The 23,481-nt window shown below is 44.5% G+C and overlaps 1 protein-coding gene across 1 annotated transcript in view; it reads left to right on the top strand.

Moving 5' to 3' along the window:
* RAB43 (RAB43, member RAS oncogene family) overlaps nt 1-23,481 on the top strand; it is a 40,212-nt gene that overhangs the window by 7,241 nt on the left and 9,490 nt on the right. Inside the window, exon 2 of the mRNA XM_041764751.1 lies at nt 22,748-22,931. Within this exon, the coding sequence (XP_041620685.1) occupies nt 22,748-22,931 (184 nt within the window). The remainder of the gene's footprint in view (nt 1-22,747; nt 22,932-23,481) is intronic.

Below are 23,481 nucleotides of genomic sequence, written 5' to 3'. Positions count from 1 at the left end.
GAGACACATGGACTCCTCTGATCTTACTTGTACTCCTTTGTCTTATAAGCTCCCCTTTCTTGTGCTGAGAAAAGAGGAACTTAGTCCTAGATGAGGTGTGTTAGCATTGTGGGTTCTTCGAGGTTTTTGCACCTGTTCATCAGTGTTTGAGGTGACACTGTCCCAAATCTGGAGCGTGACTAAGGAGTAATGTGGCTGATTTGTAAACAGTAGTGACCTAGAACCTAATGTGTCCATGAGCGCTGCCTCTTTCAAAGTAGTCTCCTTGAGAAATTGTGTGCGCATTTCCCAAATGTTTGATCAGCTGTTGAGGATCCTTATTCACATTCTTTGGGACCTACAGCTCTTCCTTCTGGCAGGTGTTTCTGGGGTGTATTTGAGAGCATTCCATAGAGGTAGCGATTCTTCTGTTCTTTGGTCCAAAGTGAGGTCTTACCTATAAAGACACAATTCTGGTGCCAGGGGGGCTTGCCTGAGGGCCCTGACAGTGTGTGTTGGGCAGGGACAGGTCATTGGAATGTGTCACCTCTTGAGGCGACTGCTTTTAAGAGGATGCTGTTCATCTTGCTTGATATGAGAGGCCTAAAAGGTTAGCTGATGCTGGTGGTGTGGGACCATTTCATCACTGAAGAATTCCATCACTCACTGAAAAAAAAAAAAGTCTTACAATTTCAAGCCAGGTAATTCCCACTCCTGGCATTTTGATGCCTGAGAAGGGTAAAAATTAGGTATTTTTAAAATTAAAAATATTCTGAAGTGCCTGGGTGGCTTATTCAGTTAAGCGTCCAACTCTTGATTTTGGCACAGGTCATGATCTTGGGGTCATGAGATTGAGCCCCAAGTTGTTGGGGTCTATACTCAGTGTGGAGTCTGCTTGAGATTCTCTCCTTCCCTCTCCTTCTGCCTCCTGCTCACATGCTCTGTTTCTCAAATAAATAAATAAAAATCTAAAAATTTTTTTTAAAAAATCTGTTTACATTTTCCAGTGAAAAACTTCGATTTTTTTCTTGACTTAACTTGTTTTTTTATTCTTGGATTTTAGCTCTCTCATGGGTATACACATAATGGATGATTTCATGATGAAAAGAATGGGTCATAACTGTCAGAATAAACTTCAGTTTGCTAGCTACAAACTGTGAATATCTGCCATGTTTACATTATAGATAATTACATAGAGAAAGATCAGTTTTATAAAATACATGAAAATTCTTTGAAATATATAGAAAAAATCTGTTTTATTATTGAAATCACAAGGGTAGGGCAGCCTGGGTGGGTCAACGGTTTGGCACTGCCTTCAGCCCAGGGCATAATCCTGGGGACCCAGGATCGAGTCCCACGTCGGGCTCCCTGCATGGAGCCTGCTTCTCCCTCTGCCTGTGTCTCTGCCTCTCTCTCTCTCTCTCTCTCTCTCTCTCTCTCTCTGTCTCTGAATAAATAAAATCTTAAAAAAAAAATCACAAGATAAATACCTCAGTGTAAACTTCAATTCTCGAGTTTTCTTTTTTGGTTATTTCCTCCAAAATAAGCCCTTGGAAAGTATTGACTGAATCAACTAGCAAGTAGTGAGACAGAGGGAGGGAAAGCCTTCTAAGCAGGAAAGGGTATGAGTGAAGCTCTGCTTGAAGGCTGGAGTTAATGCACGAGCTGAAGGTCTCCTGGCCAGGGAGGAGAGATAAATGTTGGGTGAATACACGAGATCTTATGGGAACTCAGTGTTGTTTTGTTTGATTTTATGACTTCTATTTTTAATTTTATGACTTTTGAGAAATAGTATCACCATAGCACAAGTTGATGGGGAAATTTTTACAGGCTCATTTGCTGAAAAGCCTAATCTCTTAAAACTGTAACTGGCAAAGTTTGGTTAATTTGATGTGAAATGGTCATGGTTGGTATTTTCAAGTCTAGCATGAAAAACTCATTAAGTATTAAAATACTCTCCAAGCTATAGAATTCCAGCTGGATTCTTCTCTTTACTACTCAGGGGTTCCCCTGCCTCTGAGCAGCAGTATGGTTATGGATGAAGGCCATAGAGTCTTAAGATGCTTTGGGGCAGTTTGCTCTCCATGTGTATATGTGTATGAATACACAACAGATTATTGTTTTACCTCACATGAGGTGGCCTTACTTGACCCTCTATTTTTTTCTTTTAGATTTTATTAATTTATTTGAGAGAGAGAGAGAGAGAGCGCGCGCACGAGTGCCAGTGGGGGGAGGGGCAGAGGGAGAAGAGAATCCCAAGCAAACTCTGCGCTGAGCACAGAGCGTGACGTGGGGCTTGATCCCACGACCCCAAGATCATGACCTGAGCTGAAGTTAAGAGTCTGATGCTCAACTGACTGCCACCCAGATGCTCCCTTACTTGCCTATCTTGTCTAAAGTAGCACTCTACCAAGCTCCTTGAAAAAAAAAAAATCTTTATTGAGATATATAATTCATATGCCATAGAAATCCCCCATTTAAAGTGTTCAGTTCAGTCTGGTCATGTTGTTTACTCACAGAGTTGTATAGCCATCACCACAATCAGTTTTTATATATTTTCATTACCTCAAAAGAACCCCCCCTACCCCTGAGCAGTCATTCTCATTCCTGCTTCCCCAGCACCCACTTGTCTACTTTCTGTTTCTATAGAGTTGCCTGTTCTGGACACTCCGTATAAATGGAATCCTGCAATATTGCAGGCTTTCCTGTGTCTGGCTTCTTTTTGTTTTTGAGGTCTGAGTTACTTTATAATCCTTATTCACCTTGCTTTTTCTTCCTAGCACTTACTACCATCCTCTACACCTCACTGACCTGTTTATTCCCAGGCCCGGGAGGGAATGTGAGCTCTGCTGTGTGCCTGCACTTAGCACTGCACCTTCTCTGTTGTTGCAGGAACTGGATTCAGTGACTGGCTTTTTCCAAGTCACAAAGTATGTCTTGGCTTCTGTTGGATCTCTCTCCTATGCCACCCTCTTAGTAATTTGGAAGTGTGTATATCCTATTTATATTTATCTTGTTAAATGTTAAATGCGTACTCAAATTTATATTTTTCTAGCTGTGGTCTAGAATTAGTATCTATTTCTTTGACCCTAAGAGAACAAGAACCCTGGCACACCTTTTTTCCCTCCTCATTGCCTCCTCACCCCCAATTTCCACATTGAAATCATCCAGGGTTCTAGTGCCAGACCATTATTGATTTTTTTGACATTGTGCCACCAGCAGTTATTTTGATAACTATTGGATTTTAATTCCAAGTTTTATTTATTGATTTTTGGTTTACTGTTTATAACTTTAGTTCATTTTCATTTTGCCTGAATTGTTCCTCAAGTGATTCTTTCAGAAAGAATCTCTAAGTGACTCTTGAAATCAAGTGACCCTTGATTTCTGATGTTCTGAAATCTTACCATTGTATATCTAGGTTGTGGGATATTTTTTTCATTCACCCTGCTCTGAACTCAGTAGGTATAATCAGAGTGAAAATTCCTGTATTTCTAAAGGTCTTAAGGAATTTTTTTTTAAAGATTAATTTATTTATTTGAGAGAGAGAGCAAGCAAGCATGGGTAGAGGGGAGCAGAGGGAGAGGGTGAGAGAAACCCAAACTCCACCCTAAGCATGGAGCCCAACGTGGGGCTCGATCTCAGGACCCTGAGATCATGGCCTGAGCCATAACCGAGAGTCGGATGCTTAACCAACTGCACCACCCAGGCACCTCTGAAGGTCTAAGGAGTTTTTTAAAGATGTCTTTGATTAGCTCTCGTTCTTCCCTCTGGAACTTGCATGGGACAGGAGCTGGAACTTAGGATCTGTTCTCCATATCTCTTATCTTCTCCATCTTAATAGTGTGGTGCTCTATTGTGCTGTGTTCTGGACAAACCCTGGGCTTCACCCTCTAGCACACTGATTTCCTTTTCGACTGTGTCCTTTTTTTTTTTTTTTAATTTTTTTTTTATTATTATTTATTTATGATAGTCACAGAGAGAGAGAGAGAGGCAGAGATGCAGGCAGAGGGAGAAGCAGGCTCCATGCACCGGGAGCCCGATGTGGGATTCGATCCCGGGTCTCCAGGATCGCGCCCTGGGCCAAAGGCAGGCGCCGAACCACTGCCCCACCCAGGGATCCCCCCCTTTTTTTTTTTTATTTTTTTAAGATTTATTTATTTTAGAGAGAGAAAGAGCATGAGCAGGAAGGGCAGAGGGAAAGGAGGAGAGAATCTCAAGCAGACTCCATGCTGAGCGCAGAGCCCACACTGGGCTTGATCCCGAGATCGTGACCTGAGCTGAAATCAAGAGTCGGACACTTCAACTGACTTCACCACCCAGGTGTCCCTCAGTTGTGTCTGTTCTGATCATTTATTCCAGCTCTTGTTGTCTTTATTTTGACAATTACAGATTTGGTTTCCAAGATCTACAGTTGGTTCTTTTTCATATTAGTAATATTGTCATCCTGCAGATAGTATTAATACTCTTTATTTTTCCTGACTTTTTATTATGAAAACTTTCAAGCATATAGAAGTTTTGAAAGAAGAGCACAGTAAACTGTGCTAGGTGGACAAATCTGTCCTCCACCTAGATTCAACAGTTCTTCCTGTTTTGCTCTATTTGCTTTATTCTTCTGTATATGTAATGCCCATTTTTTAAAGTTGCAGATAACATGATACATCATGATACATCACCCCATACCATAACGTAATCTTTTAAGAATAGGCATGAGATATATATATATATATATATATATATATATATATATATATATAATATTTTTTTTAATTCCAGGGTAGTTAACATACAGTGTTCTACTAGTGTCAGATGTACAGTATAATGATTCGGCAGTTCTATATGTTGCTCAGTGCTCTTCATGAAAAGTGTACTCTTAACCCCCTTTATCTATTTCACCCATCCCCCCTCCCATCTCAGGCAGCCACCAATTTATTTTCTGTATTTAAAAGGCTGTTTTGTCTGTTTGTCTCTTTTTGTTTGTTTGCTCTTTTGTTTCTTTTTTTGTTTGTTTTGTTTCTTAAATTTCACATATGAGTGAAACCATATGGTATTTTTCTTTCTCCGTCTGACATATTTTCACTTAGCATAATACCCTCTAGGTCTGTCCATGTTGTTGCAAATGCCAAGATCTCATTCTTTTTTATGGCTGAATAGTATTCCATTGAATATCTATACCACATTGTCTTTATCCATTCATCTATGGTTGGGCAGTAGGGTCACTTCCATGTCTTAGCTATTATAAATAATGCTTCAGTAAACATAGGGGTACATACATCTTTTATAATTAGTGTTTTCATTTTCTTTGGGTAAGTACCAGCAGTGGAATGATTGGATCATGGAGTAGTTCTATGTTTAATTTTTTGAGGTGCCTCCATACTTTTTTTTTTCCACAGTGGCGGCATCAGTTGGCATTCTCATCAATGGTGTGCATGAGGGTTTCTTTTTCTCAAAATCCTCACCAATACTTATTTCTTGTCTTTTTCATTTTAGTCATTCTGACAGGTGTCAGGTGGTGACATCTCATTGTGGTTTTGATTTTCATTTCCCTAAAAGGAATAAGGACAATACTTTTAGCACACCTAAGTCAATCAGTACAGTTGACCCTCAAACAACTGGGTACACTTCTATGAAGATTTTTTACAGTTCAGTTCTGCAAATGTATTCTTTCTTCCTTATGACTTTCTTTTTTTTTAATGTTCTTTTTTTTTTTTTTTTTAAGATTTATTTATTTATGATAGACATAGAGAGAGAGGCAGAGACACAGGAGGAGGGAGAAGCAGGCTCCATGCCGGGAGCCTGACGCGGGACTCGATCCTGGGACTCCAGGATCACGCCCTGGGCTAAAGGCAGGCACTAAACCGCTGAGCCACCCAGGGATCCCCCCTTATGACTTTCTTAATAACATTTGTTTTCTCTAGCTTATTTTATTGTAAGAATATAATATATAATACATATAACATACAAAATATGTGTTAATCAACTATTATCTTTTTTTTTTTTTTAATTTTTTATTTATTTATGATAGTCACAGAGAGAGAGAGAGAGAGGCAGAGACACAGGCAGAGGGAGAAGCAGGCAGAGGGAGAAGCAGGCTCCATGCACCGGGAGCCCGACGTGGGATTCGATCCCGGGTCTCCAGGATCGCGCCCTGGGCCAAAGGCAGGCGCCAAACCGCTGCGCCACCCAGGGATCCCATCAACTATTATCTTTAAGTCTTCCCATCAACAGTAGGCTATCAGTAGTTAAGTTTTTGGGAAGTCAAAAGTACACAGATTTTTGACTGCCCAAAGCGTTGGTGCCCCTGACCTCTACGTTGTTCAAGGGTCAACTGGTATTTCTGTAAAATAGCACCTACTGTCTAGCCCATTTTTCTCCCAACTTTCTCCCAAATGTCTTTTATAGTGTTTTTCCTCTTTATTTTTTGTTTTTTGAAAAGATTTTATTTATTGATTTGAGAGAGAGTGAGCATGAGCAGGGGGAGGGGCAAAGGGAGAGTGAGAAGCAGACTTCATGCTGAGCAGGGAGCCCGACATGGGTCTTAATCCCAGGACCCTGAGATCATGACATGAGCTGAAGGCAGATGCTTAACTGACTGAGCCACCAGGTGCCCCAGTGTTTTTCCTCTTTGAGCCAGAGTCCAATACAAGTTTGGTCCAGAACAATACCTTGCCTTTTTTTTTTTTAATGACTTTTTGTTGTTGTTAATGATACTGATTTTTTATTTTTTAAGATTCACTTCCTGGATTTGTCTCATGGTTCCCTTGTGGTGTCTTTGCACTTGTTCCTTTGTCTCCTGTATTTCCTATAAGCTGGAAGTTGAGTTAGAGGCCCAGTTTGACTTGGGTGGGACAATTTTGGTGGTAATGAATCATAAGTAATGTGTATTGCCCATTGCACCATGACAGGTGGCACAGGATGCCAGGTTAACAGTTGGTACTGATGCTTTGGTTTGACCACTTGGTTAGGATAGTGTCTACCAGATTTCTCTATTCACATTTATCATCAAAAGATTCCTTTTTGCTCTGTTAACTTTGTTTCTTGAGGTGTCACTTAGGAATCATGGCCTTGAGCTGGCCTTTTCTGTCTGGAGCAGCAGGCAGGATGAAATGGGATTAAAAGGGGGAAATGAAAAATAAATAAACAAATAAATAAATAAATGGGGAAAATGTTTGAAACTTAGAAAATGTTCTGTCCAGCTTAATTACTGTTGTTGGTAGATATTACCATCTGACACCCTGAGACATAAACTGCATATTGGGGAGATTCATTAAATGGTGTCTAGTTTATGGTTTGTCCTTCCACTCTGTAACTACCTCTTCTTTCCTGGGCACTGTTCTAAGCTCTGAAGAGAAAAAAAAAAAATGAATAAAAGACAGTCCCTATTCTTCAGGAGCTCAAATCTGGAAACAGCTAGCTCTTGTGCAGTGCTTTTAGTGTTGTTGCCCAGGTTCTGAACCAGGAATTGGAACACATGGCCTGACAAGTATGTGTGTGTTTATTTTGGTGACAGCAAGACTGAATATTGAAAATGAGGACTGTTCCTGCAAAGCTGGGCCCTGTGGTTGCTATGGCTGTCACAGGGGTGTCTGTTGAATGCCACAGGGACACAGAGGAGGCAGCAATCTGTTCTCCCCGGGGGACAGAGGCAGTGAGTTTCAAGCTAGGTAGGCCCTGAAAGATAGGTGAGTTTCCCAGTGAGGAAAGATAGAAAGGGCTTTGCTAACAAAGCCATGTGTGTGCAGAGCCGTAGAGGTATGAAAGAGGATGTGTGGTTATTTGTCCAAGTCAAGTGTAGCTAGAGTGTTGGGGGAGATGAGACTATGGAAGGGGCTCAGCTCAGGACCAGACTTCTGATCATGAAAGATGTGTCACCTGTGTCCTGCGGGCTGTGGAAGCTTTGACTGGGAGACCCACTGTTTGTCCCGAGGGTTGCTGCTTGCTGGAGGCACAATCAACCATGGCTTAGTGGGGGGGCGGCCAAGGGGTCAAGGCTGAGCAGGGCTCCCAGCTTGGCGCACTCTGTTAACCCTAGTAGCAGGCACGGGAGGGACAGTTTGAGGGAAGGCAGAGCTCATTTAGGGACATCTGGCATTTGATCCCTCTATCTAATCAGCTGGGTCCTTGCTGCAGAGGAATTTTGAAAAAAGAGAATGGATGGCTTTTTGTTTTTTAAGATGTTATTTATTCATGAGAATCACAGAGAGAGAGGCAGAGACATAGGCAGAGGGAGAAGCAGGGTCCGGGGAGCCTGATCGGAACTCGATCCCAGGATCCCAGGATCCTGACCTGAGCCAAAAGCAGATGCTCAACTGCTGAGCCCCACAGGTACCCCAAGCAGATGAGTTTAAGGGAATTACTGTGGAGACAGTGAGGGACCATTGCCCAGGAAATCAGAGCCTGTGGCCATGGCTTTAGGACTGCTGCCATTGCTTGCTCTTGGCTTCTTGTAGCCACGGGGTGCTGGCAGTCCACGTGTTTGCCAGGGGCCCTCCTGGCCTAGTGGGCCTGCCTGACCACTGAATTGGGTGGGAGGACTCCTGGCAGTCGGCTCTTGTGTGGTCACTCTCTGTTTCCTGCAGTGCCTAAAGAGGCCTATGAGCATGGTTTGGTGGCAGCAGGGATGAGGGCTATGAGGGGGGCTTTGGTTGCTAGGTGGTCTCAGCTGCCCCTATGAGGGCATCCCTGGGGAGCCGTGGGCCCTTTGGGAGCAACCAAGGCAAGACTCATTCAGAGGCTTTGGTCTCTTTCCCACGTCTTGTCTTTTCCCCACCAAGACTGTTCAGGAAGGGGTTTCACCGATTCCTGCAAGAGGTATGAATCATCACTGAGTCTTCTCAGAAGAAACAAAACAAAACAAAACAAAGCATTTAAGGTTTCTGGAGGAGCTGCTCACAGTAAAGGGCCTGGGGTTTAGAGTCAGACAAAGCTCCTGTGCCGAGGCTGCCCTGTGACCCCGTGGGCCCTATGTAGAGGATAAGAAGACTTAACTTTGGGGATCCCTGGATGGCTCAGCGGTTTGGCGCCCGCCTTCAGCCCAGGGTGTGGTCCTGGAGACCCGGGATCGAGTCCCACGTCGGGCTCCCTGCATGGGGCCTGCGTCTCCCTCTGCCTGTGTCTCTGCCTCTCTCTCTCTCTCTCTGTCTCTCCTGAATAAATAAATAAAATATTAAAAAAAAAAAAAAAAAAACTACTTAACCTTCGTGAGGAAGACATGGGCTGCCAGAACGTTGACACTGGTGGCGCCCGGAGGTTCTCCAAGCACGTGAGGATCCTGCCTGTGCCATCGCTGTGGAGTGGGACTGGTCACTGCTGTTCCTGGGGAGGAAATGCCTACTCTAGGAAGCTTCTGGTACCCTCCTGGACTCTTCCGCTGATGCACGAGATGGGAACCCGAGATTCCCGATCGCTCTTTCACTTCCAGCTGTGGATACCCAGGGAGGGCTGCGTGGTAACAAGGGACAAAGGAATCTGTGAGGCTGGGACCATGAGCTGCTGAGTTCAGGAGGCAGGAGGAACTTTGAACTTGGGAGCCCGTCCCCAGCCCCTCCTGCCCGCTGCAGAGGAGCCATTGTGTTCAGCACCGTGTTACTTGCCCCTGCTCGTGTCACTCGCACAGCGTGTCCTCACCCTGCTCTGCCTTGCTTGGTCTCTGCCCACCTGCCCGCCTGTCTGCAGCTAACATACTGGACATCTGGCAGCTTCTCCCTATTGCTCCTAATGGTGCACCCATGAGTGGGCTGTGGCCTGTTTGGCAAATACCCGGACGGGCAAAGCCCTGGGCTGTGCTCTTCCGTGGAGGACGAGGCCAGAGAAGCAACAGCAGCCAGCCAGAGGAGTGGCCTGCAGGCTCCACCTCCTGGTTCCACTCACCACATCCCAAGACATGATGAAAAAATAGCTCAGGAACCCATCTTTGGGTCAGTCTGACCAGTTTTCAGAATTTTGTCCTGGGAACTAATTTTTCCAAGGTCCTTTTCTACTATGAAGAGGCAAGGAACTTTCCACTGTCTGTTTCGTCATGTGGGAGAAAGACTGTCCAAATAAAATCCTCCTCTATTTCCACTGCAGGGTGGGGGGGGTTGGGGACAGTGCCAGACATAGGTTTTGAGAACTGACCCACTAATGGCACTTTATTTTTTAAAAAATATATTTTTTTTTAAATTTTTTTTTTTTTTATTTATGTAGTCATACAGAGAGAGAGAGAGAGAGAGAGGCAGAGACATAGGCAGAGGGAGAAGCAGGCTCCATGCACCGGGAGCCTGACGTGGGATTCGATCCCCGTCTCCAGGATCGCGCCCTGGGCCAAAGGCAGGCGCCAAACCGCTGCGCCACCCAGGGATCCCAAAAATATTTATTTTTATTTGAGAGAGCGCAAGAGCATGAGCTAGATGGGCAGAAGGAGAGGAATGGAATCTCTTTTTTTTTTCTTTTTTTTAGGAATGGAATCTCAAACCTACTCCCTGCTGAGCGCAGAGCCTGACATGGGCTGAGATCGTGACCTGAGCTGAAATCGAGAGTTGGACACCCCACTAATGATGCTTTTAGCCTGCAGAGCTGACTTGATTTCCCACTAGGGCACATAGGAACTCCTTCCTTAGGGATAGCAGGCATAAATCCCTGGAAAGTGGCTTTAGCCTCACCATACCTCTTGTCCTCCTCTTGTTCCCTCTCTCTGGCCTGACTACCAGGACCTGGCCTTTGGAAGGGTTCCTTTATTGTTGAGTTCTTGGGTCTGTGCCAGGCGACTGGTGGCACAAAGGAGTAAGAGGGGGGTCTCTCCCCTCAAGAGCCCATTCTCCATAGCCAGAGAGAGACTTACAGACCAAGAGTGCCCACATGGACAGTCCTAGGCCAGTTCCCTTGAAGAAACCTATTTTTTCATGCACACAGAATGGTGTTTAGCTGGTATGTTTTTAATTGCATTTACTTGAGGTGAGATAACCTTTGCTGTCATCTTGCTGCATTTTAGGTTCCTTGCCTGACTCCCAAAGGCACCTTAGTTTGGGACACTTGAATTGAATGATGAACTCTGCAGCATATGCTGTCACAGAGGCAAAGACACAGCCGCTAGGGAGCAGGAAGGAAAGAAGAGTGAATTCTGTTCTGGGTTGGGGCTTCGGCCTGTGTGTCAGGGAGAGCTCTACTGACCAGGTAACTTTTGCACGACAGTCTTGAAGGTTAGGTAGGAGTTCACCAAAAGGTCAAGATGATGCAATCTGTCCTCGAAAAAGAAGATAAAGACAAGAATATGCCATCCAATGAGGCTGTAGGCAGAGGACTTATGGTGGGTGGAGAAGCAGGTGGATGGGGTCGTGGTTTCAACTTGGCACATGTGGTATCAGGCTGATGTTGGACTCAGGATAGTGCAACACTCACAGTCATACTAGGATGCAAAGACCCAGTGGTTCCCTTTCCAAAGCCAAGGCCTGGAGCCCAAGCTGTTAGGTAGAGACCCAGCAGGGCAGGGTGACAGGCTCTAAGGGCAGTAAGGGTATTCATCTGCCTAGCATGGCTTCATGCCAGGTGCTATGCTGGGTGCTGCCAGCCAGCCAGGCTCTGCCCTTGTGAAACTCATAAGACAGAGCAGTAAACATTTAAAAAGTGTATGTGTGTGAGCGTTGCATCTGGAGCAAAGTAAATTGGGATGCGGGGACAGGATGGGCTGCTCTTTTAAGAAAGGAGGATCATGAAAGACCTGTGAGCGCAGTTGATACTTGAAAGCAGGCTGGGGTGAAGGGAGGTGGCAGTCATGTGCCGGCCTGGGGGAAGAGCACTGGGGGAAGAGCACGTCTGGAAGGGGGAATGTCAAGGACAGGGACCTCGGAGTTCTCAGGGACCAGCCAGGAGCAAATACAGCTAAGGTGAAGTTCTGTGAAGATTGCAGGTCCTTTAGGCCTCCCAGGGGTGGAGAGCTGAGGAGCACAAGATCCTTCTTACACTGTTTTAGGGGTTCCACATCAGTGGCTGAGTGGAGGATGGACTGCAGTATGGGTGGAAGCCTGGGACAGGCTTGAAGCTGTGGGCCGTAGCCGTGGTGTGAGGCTCGGTGACAACAGGTGTGCAGTGGGGGGAGCGACAAAGGATTCCGTGCCCATGATTCCTGATCACCTAGGCCCCTGCTGAGGACGGGTTACAGTGAAGTAGGCAGATAGACAGATGGGCTTGGGCCTGGCATCACGCCCCATGCCTTGGCCCATCACAGCACTGTTAGATCTTGCCTTTCTGCTCTGTGCATGGGGCTGGTGGTCTCTGCCTGCAGGCTTTGCTGGGGACCCAATGAGGTGGCCTAGACACCCACCCCAAGACCCCACAGCAACCATGCCATGGATTCTGCTCTGGCTTCTGAGAAATAGAGTCTGTGACAGTCCTCTCCAATGGATGGCTCAGGATAACTCTGGTGTGCTTGCCTGCTTCCTCACCTGCCTGTCTCTTGAGTAGCCAGAGTGGCTGATCATACTCATTAAACTTTTCACCCAGACCCCCTTGGGGGCACTGCCTAATGGCAGGCATGGGGCTCCAGCAGAGAAACTGGCTGCTGGGGAATAGGCTCTCGCCTGGCCTGGCTTCTCCCACCTCTTTTGGAACACACGAGACATTTGGGCCAAGAGATTGAGTTTCCTCTACTAAACCTTCTCTGAGATCCCACAGTGGGACCACACTCCACTGAACGACCCCAGTGATATTTGACAAATAGAGTGCCTGTCATTTTAGCCTGGGCTCCCTCTGGAAAACCAGAGCCCAAGACATGGGCTTGCATGCACCTCATTTGTTTTGGCGACAGGAGAGAGTAAAACAGGGGAGGAAGGAATGCTACAAGGCTGCATCCTCTAGTTGATCACTGCCATGGGCGAGTAGGGCTTGATCGGGCAGGGCATCCCTCACTCCCCATTGGCCAAGGGTTGATCCATAGGGTGGTAAGGCCCTCTCCTTTCTTGGACGTGAATGCACAAATGCTTGGTGGTTTCCAGCAGGCCTCCCGGGCTAAACCAGAGAGGCTCCAAGGTAGGCAGCGAGGCACCCCTGGTGCAGGGAGGCACTTCGGGCTGTTACACTGTAGGCTGGTTGCTGCTAAGATCTGTGAGGTGGGGTAAAAGAGATGTCTAGTACGTATTTCTCTGCTTCAGACAGTCTCCAGTGGCTTCCTTGCCATAAAAATAAAATCTGCACTCGATGTTCACCGATAAGAACCTAAATGTTCTGGCTTCAGCTGCCCCTGACCACATCTCCAACCATGTCCCTTCTTCCCTGCCATCTGGCCACACTGCTCTTTCTGTATCTCCAACACGGCAAGCTTTGTCTTTCTGGACACTGTGGCACTGTTCCCTCTGCCTGAACACTGACCCCGTGCCTGGCTTCTCTTCATCAGGCCTCAGCTCAAGTTTCACCTTCTGGGACCACCCTAGGAAACCCCTATCCCAGGGAGTCTCTCCCGTTATCTTTACTTTCTTCAGAGTGCTCATTATCCTTCTCTGCAAGGATCCTATTTGCATTCTTCCTGTCTGTCTTCTGCTGGGATGCAAGCTCTGTTTTTATTTCATTCCCTGCAATCTCCCCAGCTCCTAGAATCAGGGCTGGCACGTGGCAGAAACTCAGTACATAGTAGACAAACAAACGAATGACCCGTGGACACAGCCCAATATATTTTTGGAGGGGCCATTTTATATAGTCTACCTTGCATTAAAGCTCCTTTGCATGTATTAAAACCACTAGCCAAAAAATTGTCATAGCTCAGTAAATACTGTTAAATGGATGCATTTATCCAGCACCTTCTTTGTGTTAGTCACTGTGCACACTGAATCTATCATTTGGCCCTTACTGTACCTTTTTATTTTTATTTCTATTATTTATTTATTAATATTGTATTTATTTATTTATTTATTTATTCCTGAGAGACACATAGAGAGGCAGAGACACAGGCAGAGGGAGAAGCAGGCTCTCTACAGGGAGCCGGATGTGGGACTTGATCCCAGGACCCCGGGACCATGACCTGAGCTGAAGGCAGACGCTCAACCACTGAGCCACTCGGGCGTCCTCCTTACTGTACCTTTTTAAAGAAATTTAATTTAAAAAATTTTTTTATTATTATTTTTAAGATTTTATTTATTTATTTGACAGAGTACAGATAAGCAGAGCAGCAGGCAGAGGAAGAGGGAGAAGCAAACTCCCCTCTGAGCAGAGAGCCCAATGCAGGGCTCGATACCAAGACCCTGGGATCATGACCTGAGCCAAAGGCAGATGCTTAACCAACTGAACCACCCAGTTGGTTTTTTTTTTTTTTAAACAGATGAGAAACTGAATTAAGTTGTAGCTCAGAGATACCATGCTGGAAAGTGATGGAACTGGTTTACCATTTCAGGCCTGTTGGACCCTGGAGTGCTGACACTACTCATTTCCTCTCCCCTTGTAATGTGGGAGAGTGGGAAGAGAATATTACCAGTCATGGGAAGGACCTACTTTCCAGAAATACCTCTTCCATTGCTATCCAAATTTCACCAATTGGTTGACCTAAATACCTTAATCTGGAGCTATTTTGTTGGTTTTTAATTTAGTTTTTATTTTTATCAGAGTTATACATGTGTATGCTTTAAAGACTCATTTGGTTCAATAAGACTTGTTACTTAAAGGTCTCCTGATACCCCCACCTCTAGCTGCTGGGGGTGATCACTTTAGCTCTTTTTCAGTTGATGGGATTTTTCTATTTCTTTTGCTAATATTGCCACCACCACCCCCCCCACACACACACAGCCTTCCCCCAGGTATAGGCATAGTTTATTGACTTCTGACTCTGGAAGGTGATGGTTAACTAACTCAGTGCTCTCCCAGCCCCCATCATACACGTACACACTTTACATCCTCCCAATAGTGTTGTGTGGCAATACTGATGAGATCAGGATTACATTCCTTTCAGCTCTGTTCCCAGAATGTATTCTGAATTTGCTCACTTCACCCTCCACAATTACTACATTCATCTAACCACTGTCTTTTACCTGGATTATGGATATTGCCTCCTAACTGGTCTTCCTATTTTTGTCCTTGATCTCTTTTGTTGTTTTTTATTTTTAAGATTTTATTTATTCGTTTGACAGAAAGCACAAGCAGGAGGAGTGGGAGATGGAAGAGCAGGCTCCCCGGCTGTGCAGGGAGCCCACTGCAGGGCTCAGTCCCAGGATTCTGGGATCATGACCTGAATAAAGGCTGACACTTAACCAACTGAGCCACCCAGGTGCACCTGTCCTTGATCTCTTTTGATCTCTTCTCAGTACAGCAACCAGAGTGATCCTGTTAAAAAGTAAATATGATTGGCTCAAAACTCCCATGGCTTCCCACCTTCACTCAGAGTGAAGGCCAGAGTTCTTACCTATCTAGAAGGCACTGTGTGATCTTGATACTTCTCTGTCATCCCTTATTACTCTCTCCTTTTGTACTCTGCTCCAAACACACCGATCTTCCTTGCTTTGTCTCTGCCTCAGGGCCTATGTACTTGCTCTTCTCTCTTCCTGGAATACTTGTTTCCCAGACATCTGCACAGCTGGCTTCCTCCAGCTTCCTGAACAGATACCCATCTGCACAGTTAGCTAACTTTCTCCACATCTTTACTTTTTATTTACTGATTTTTTTAAAAAAGAACGTCTTTTAACGTTTATTTATTTTTTAGTAATTTCTATACCTAGCATGAGTATAAGGGGCTCAGTTTCACTACCCTGAGGTTGAGAGTTTCACACTCTTCTGACTAAGCCAGCCAGGCGCCCTTATTTATTTATTTATTTATTTATTTAAAGATTTTATTTTATTTTATTTTTTTAATTTTTATTTATTTATGATAGTCACACACAGAGAGAGAGAGAGGCAGAGACACAGGCAGAGGGAGAAGCAGGCTCCATGCACCGGGAGCCTGACGTGGGATTCGATCCCGGGTCTCCAGGATCGCGCCCTGGGCCAAAGGCAGGCGCCAAACTGCTGCGCCACCCAGGGATCCCAAAGATTTTATTTTTAAGTAATTTCTATACCCAACCCGGGGCTTGAACCTACGACCCTGAGATCAAGAGTTGCATGCTCCACAGACTGAGCCAGCCAGACACCCCTCTCCAGATCATTACCAATGGTTATCTCAGTGAGGCCCTCTGTGGTCATCCTATCTGAATCTTCATTCCTCACCAAGGTTCATAATTCCTTCTCCTGCTCATTTTTTCCCATCTTTTCACTATATAGCATATTTGTTATTTTTATTACTTACTTTATAATAAGTATCTTTATATTATTTATGTATAGGTAAATTTATTTTATTTTTTTAAAGATTTTTATTTATTTATTTATTCATGAGAGACACAGAGAGAGAGAGAGAGAGAGAGAGGCAGAGACACAGGCAGAGGGAGAAGCAGGCTCCAAGCAGGTAGCCCAACGTGGGACTCAATCCTGGGACTCCAGGATCACACCCTGGGCTGAAGGCAGACACTTAACTGCTGAGTCACCCAGGCGTCCCAATATATTTTATAATAATTATAAATTCTTATTACTTAGAATCTTACTTAGCATTTGTTTCCTGCACCAGACTATAAGCTTGAGGATAGGAATTTGCATCTGTTTTGTTGGCCCTGGTATCTTCAGTACCTAGAACACGTAGCAGGTGTTCAGTAAGTTCTTATTGAAATGGTTGAATTAATACGTTATGATTAGTAAGTGCTACCCACTGCTAAGCCATGTGGTATATTGCCATTATTTTTCATTTGCCATGTTCACTAGTTTTTCCTGGAAGTAGTGATCATCTTTGTTTTGCTCAGGTGTCTATGTATTTACCATTAATTCATCTCCCCAATTAGGGGAAATCCTAATTGATAAAGTTTTCTTCTCCATCTGTCCAACATATTGTATACCTTCCCTCTCAATATATGGCCTTCTGAGTTCTGTCTTTTTTTTTTTAAGATTTTATTTATTTGAGGGGAGGAAGAGGAGCCAGAGGGAGGAGAAGCAGACTCCCTGCTGAACAGGGAGCCTGATGCAGACCCAATCCCAGAACCCAGAGATCATGACCTGAGCTGAAGTCAGACACTTAACCGACTGAGCCACCCCCAAGTGCCTCTCAGTTCTGTCTTCTTGAAGAAAACTGTCTCAGAGCTTTCTTGATTTCTATTTAAGTTTTTCTGTGGTTACAGAAATAATCTATAAGAATTCAATCTTTGGAAATTTATTGAGACTTCTTTGAGGCCCAGAATATGAGTGGTTTATCTTGGTGAATATTCTAGGTCCACTTGAAAAAAAAAAAAAGTGCTGTTCTGCAGTATTGGGTGTGATGGTCTGGAAATTTCAGTTTGATTGAGAATGTTTAGATATTCTTTATCCACACAGATTTTTTTTTTCTCTACTAACTCTATCAATTACTGAGAGGTGTTAAAATAAAATCTCCAACTACAATTGTGGATTTGTCTCTCCCTTTAGTTATGTCAGTTTCACATCATGAAATTTAAAACTGTAATTATGTGGATACATATTTAGTATCATGATGTTTTTCTGATAATTGTCTCTCTTATCATTATGAAATGTCTCTTTATCTCTTGTAATTCTTTGTTTGGAAGCCTACTTTCATACTCCTATAATATGGGCTATCTATTTGTGTCTTTATATTTAAGGTGCATCTCAGGTAGATAGCATATAGTCTTGCCTGTTTTCCAGTCTGAAAAGCTATGGCTTTTATTTTATTTTATTTTAATTTTTATTTTTTTAAAGATTTTATTTATTTATTCATGAGAGACACAGAGAGAGAGAGAGAGCCAGAGACATAGGCAGAGGGAGAAGCAGGCTCCACGCAGGGAGCCCGATGTGGGACTCGATCCCAGGGCTCTAGGACCATGTCCTGGGCTGAAGGCTGCGCTAAACCGCTGAGCCACCCGGGCTGCCCCGAGCTATGGCTTTTAATTGGAATGTTTAGTGTATATGTATATATATATATATATATATATAAAAGATTGTATTTATTTATTCATGAGAGACACATAGAGAGAGAGGCAGAGACAGAGGCAGAGGGAGAAGTAGGCTCCATGCAGGGAGCCCGATGCGGGACTTGATCCTGAGACCCTGGGATCACGCCCTGGGCTGAAGGCAGATGTTCAACCGTTGAGCCATCCAGGAGTCCCAGTCCATTTATATTTAATGTGATTATGGACCTGGTTGAATTTAATCTTCCATTTGCTACTTGTTTTGTTTTTGTTTTTTGTTTTTGCCTCTTCTGTTTTTTATTCCTTTGTTCCTTTCCTACTTTCTTTTGGTTTAGTTGAAATTTTTTAAAAAAGAATACCACTTTAGAGGTACCTGGGTGGCTTAGTTGGTTAAGCATCTGACTTCAGCTCAGGTCATGATATCAGGGCCCTGGGATCAGCCCCCTCATTGAGCTCCCTGCTCAGCGGGGAGTGTGCTTTTCCTTCTCCCTCTCAAATAAATAAATAAATAAATAAAATCTTAAAAAAAAAAAAGGAATAGCATTTTGTCTCCTCTATTGACTTGCTATTTTTCTTACTAGTTAATATAGGGCTAACTATGCATCCTTATTAATTTACTAACACTCTTTAGAGTCAGTTTTGTGTCACTTCCTATATTACAACTGACACTTAGCACTTCTCATTTCTCTCTTCACATCTGACACCTTACAACAGTATAATTTCATTTAACTGCCCTCCTATTTTTGTGTGCTATTATTGTCATACTTTTAATTTCAAATACATTATAAACCCCACTTTACAGTCATTATTTATAGTTTTCCAGCCAGTTGTCTTATATGGCAATTATAAGAAACAACAATAACATTTTTTAAAAAAGATTTTATTTATTTACTTATGAGAGATACAGAGAGAGAGGCAGAGACACAGGCAGAGGGAAATGTAGGCTCCATACAGCGGGCACGATGTGGGACTCAACTCAGGAACCCTGGGATCATGACCTGAGCCAAAGGCAGACGTCCACTGAACCACTCAGGCATCCCTAAAATCTTTTTTTACCTTTGTTTTCATCAGTTTGGCTATAATCCCTCATATTTTGTATTTCTTCTGCGTGGGTTTTGCTGCGTTCTTTGGATCAAGGTGATATTTTCATTAAGTTTGGAATTTTTAGTCCTTATTCTCCCGCATTCTCACTATTTTCTCTCACTATGGAACAGTATGATATTGTTGTCTAGGGGTGCGCAGGGTGTCTTGTGCCTCTGTTGCTTTTTCTTCAATATTTTTTTCTTTGTTCTACTGATTTTTCTTCATGTTCGCTGATTCTTTTTGTATGTGTGTGCTTTCTCTGTTTTGCTGTTCATATTGTAGAATGAATCTTCCACTCATTGTACTTTTAAGCTCTAGAATTTTTACTTTTTTTTGTAAGCTTTAAAAAATAATTTCCATTTTTATGCTGAAATTTCTTGTCTACTTATTGTCATCATATTTTCCTTTAATTCTCTGATCATATTTAAAATCACTGCTTGTAATATTTTTACTTACTAAATCCGATATTTGGATCATTTTGGCATCATTTTCTATTGACTTTTTCCTTTGTGGGTCAAATTTTCTTAGGGTTGTTTTGTGGGTTTTTTTTTGCATGTTTAGCGATTTTTTTTATTGTATACTGGCGATAGTGGTTGATGCCTTAGTGAGACTGTGGATTCTGTTATCTTGTGTTTTAAAGAGCATAAATTCATGTCCTGATAGTCAATTCAGTTTGCTGGCTGATCACCTTGAAGCTTGTTTTTATGTTCTGTTAGGGCAGATAGGTGGAAGTCCAAGGATGTTTCTCTCATCACCTCTGACTTGACAGGGGTCAGCCTCCAAACCCAAGACTTGTGTTGGGCTTTGATTTTAGGCTTTGTTAGGACAGATTTACTCATGGTCTACACTCATAGGTGGCATCTTTCTGGATTATTGTCTCATGCTGCTTGTTGTTTACATCTTGAAAATGGCAGCCTCTCATATTTTTCTGTCTAATGACTGTTTATGGAGGGAGGGCTCATCTGCCAGTAAGCACCCTGCCAGAGATGGGAGCTGCCCTGGAGCCCTGTGGCCTGCTCCGTATGGGTTGATGTCCAGGCTCGCTGCTCAGCTGTTGTCTTGGGATCTCCCTCTACCACCATCCTGAGGTACCCTTTGCCTCTCTTTTGAGCTGAAGTCTCTTTTTTCTGGATATCACATTTTCTTATTTTTGGTTGATTTCTTTAGGTAGAGGAACAGTCAGTAGCTTCCTGAGAAAGGGAAGATAAACTTTTTGAGTATCTGAAAATGTGTTTAATAAACCGTCACACTTGACTGATGGCTAATTGGGTAGAGAATTCTAGGTTGGAAATAATTTTCTATCATAATTTTAGGCATTCTTCATCGAATATCTAATGCCATGTGGATTTTGTGAAACTTTAACCTGAAAACCTCTTTTTTTCCTTCCCCCCCCCTTCTGGAAGCTTTTAGGACCTTCTTTTCTTCCGCATTGTTGTGGAATTCCCATGTGGTGTATTTTGTGGAGGTCTGTTCTCCTCCATTGTGTGTGTGCTTAGTAGGCTTTTTCAACCCAGTGGGAGTTTTCTTGAAGTCTTTCTTTGATTTCCTCCTCTTGACTTCACTTTTCTTTTCTTCTGAAATGTTTACTATCCAAATATTGGATCTCCTAGGCTGGCTCTACATTTTTTTCCCCTCTCTATTCTATCTCTTTGTATTTATTTTTTTTGGAGGGATTTCTTCAACTTTATCTTCCAATGCTTAGGTTGCATTTTTCATTGATGTTATATTGTTAATTGTTAAAAACTTAAAAAAAATTATTTGAGGCACAGAGAGAGAGAACATGAGTGAGGGAGAGAGGAACAGAGGGAGAGGAAGAGCAAGAAACAGACTCCCCACTGAGCAAGGAGCCTAATGTGGGGCTTGACCTGGGATCATGATCTACCTTTGGCTCCAAAGGTAGATGCTTAACCAACTGAACTACCCAGGTGCCCCAAAATCTCTCTCTCTTTTTTAAAGATTTTATTTTTAAGTAATCTCTATACCCAGGGTGGGACTTGAACCCACAACCTTGAGATCAAGAGTTACATGCGCATCCAACTGAGCCAACCAGACACCCCTCTGTTTTTCTTTGACTACTCCCTCAACTTTTTTTTTTTTTTTTAAGATTTTATTTACGTATTTGAGACAGAGAGCATAAGCAGGGAGGAGGGTCAGAAAGACAGGGAGAAACAGATTCACCCTGAGCACGGAGCCTGATGTGAGGCTCAATCCCAGGACCCTGAGATCCTGACCTGAGCCTCCCAGGAGCCCCCTCCCCCGCCTTTTTTTTTTTTTTTTTTGAGAAATAGCATTCTATTATTGTTTTACAGGTCTTTTCCTATGTCTGAAAATATTGATGTTTATTTTGGTAAACAAAAATTTGCCTCTGCATTGTTTTTCTTTCGTCGCAGTCACTTGCTTTCTGTGTTTGTTTGGCGTGTCTCGTGTGCTTTCCTGTGGGGTATGGAGATGAGTTTCTTGGTCATCTGGTTTGTGTATTGCCAGAGTTCATGCCTTTTTCTTCACCCTCTGTGTGAACTAGAAGACCCCCAGCTTCCTTGGAGCCTTTTGTAGTTGGGAAGTAAACAGGAGGTCTCAAGACTAGAGGCTTCTGCTTGGCGTGTTGTAGAAGAGGGGGTCACCTCCACAGCCCTGCCCTCAGGAACTGTCTAAGGCCTCTGGGGTTCTTCCCTTTGCCAGGCAGACTAGTGAACTAGATAGAGGCACCCAGCGTGCTTGTGCCAGTGAAGGAGGATGGATGGGCCTACAGCTTACTGGAGATCAGGGGCTTGTGTTCATCTTCAGGGAGCCCCAAGAACCTGTGATCTGTGGAGCAGAGAAGACAAACACTGAGCCCCCAAGAGCCCTGGCATCTGCCCACTCTGATGCCCTCCCAGCCTGGGTACAGTGAAAGTCCAGGTCTGCCCTGGCTGCAGCCTCCCGCCCTGTCTGGCATCTGTTATGCCAGACTGCTGCTTCTACAGAGACCAGGCAGGCTCCTGCTATACACAGGCACCTCTCCTCCATGGCCATTGCCCAGGAGGGCTTGGTAGTGGGCGCTGATGGGTGTTTGTTAAGTGAAGACATGGGCAAAGGAAGACCTCAAGTTCCTTGCATTTGGCCAGGCTGGGCCAACTGGTGGTAAAGGCCTTACAGGAGGACCCTACACGTTGCCTCCCCCAGGACCTCACTACCATAGCCCAGGCCCCCTCACCACCAGGCTGTGAGCGTGCTCCCACGTGTCACTGAGGTGGAAGCAGGGAATCTGAATGCCGGAGGAACCTTCCACATGGCTGGGGATAGCGGTGCAGTTACAGGCCCAGAGAGGGGAAGGTATAGGACATGCACACACAGCCAGCATCGCAGCACACCTGAAGCTGTGAGCTGCTAGAGCCCTTCTGGCTCATTGTTCCTATCAGTGAGCCTGCTGTGTAGGGGAGAGGGCATACAGAGGACTCGGGGCCAAATGGACCCCCTGCTGTGGTGCGGAATGTCCCCTTACCACCTTTTCCTGGGGCTCTAGAGAGCAGAGGTTAGTGCTCCCCACCTTCCCTTGGCATCATCCCAGCCCCCTCAAAATTGGGCCACTGAGTTGTTTGCTGCGGGCCCAGAAGTCCTCTCTCTACCTTCCAGCCTCTCTTGCATGATTCCTGCCAAAGTGTGAGCTGGTGGCCTGCCCAGTGGAACCAGCACTTTGGGGACGGGTCTTGGAATTACACTCCCTATCCCCTGCACATGGTCACACGGCCAGGTTCACAGGAGGCCCCCTATTTCTTTAGCTGCAGATCTGGGACACAGCTGGCCAGGAGCGATTCCGCACCATCACCCAGAGCTACTACCGCAGTGCCAACGGGGCCATCCTTGCTTACGACATCACCAAGAGGAGCTCCTTTCTGTCTGTGCCTCACTGGATCGAGGATGTGAGGAAGTACGCGGGCTCTAACATCGTGCAGCTGCTGATTGGTGAGCTGGGGGGGAACGGGGCAGGTCTAGCAGTGTTCTTCAGGGCGTGGATCTGCCTCTCTGTCTTAGTCTCTTCCTCCTTTTTATTTTTTATTTTTTTAAGGTTTTATTTATTCATTTGAGAGACCGAGTGAGAGAGACCACGGGCGGGATAAGAGGTAGAGGGAGAAACAGACCCCACGGAGCAGGGAGCCTGATGTGGACCTCTATCCTTGGACTCCAGGATCACGACCTGAGCTGAAGGCAGAGGTTTAATTGACAGAGCCACTCAGGCGCCCCTCTTTCTCCTTTTTAAACAAAGGGCAAGTGGAGTACAGAGAGAGGCTGAACTTGGCCAGGCAGGAATGAAACAAGAACTGGAACTGTGATCTTCCAAATTCTGATCCCGCCAATCACTTACACAGTTATATTCAAAACTGGAATTAGAGGGAGGAAGAAAGGGGTTACCATGTAACCCCACAGATGGTAACACTGGTTAAACCTTCACTTGGGTCGTTGCATTTAGTTCCCATAACCTGGCCACTCACTCCTTGTTTGTAAGGGGTAGGAG

Source organism: Vulpes lagopus, chromosome 7 (assembly GCF_018345385.1).
Source record: "Vulpes lagopus strain Blue_001 chromosome 7, ASM1834538v1, whole genome shotgun sequence".
In the NCBI taxonomy this organism is placed as follows: Eukaryota; Metazoa; Chordata; class Mammalia; order Carnivora; family Canidae; genus Vulpes; species Vulpes lagopus.
This window is presented reverse-complemented; position numbering and strand designations above follow the sequence as displayed.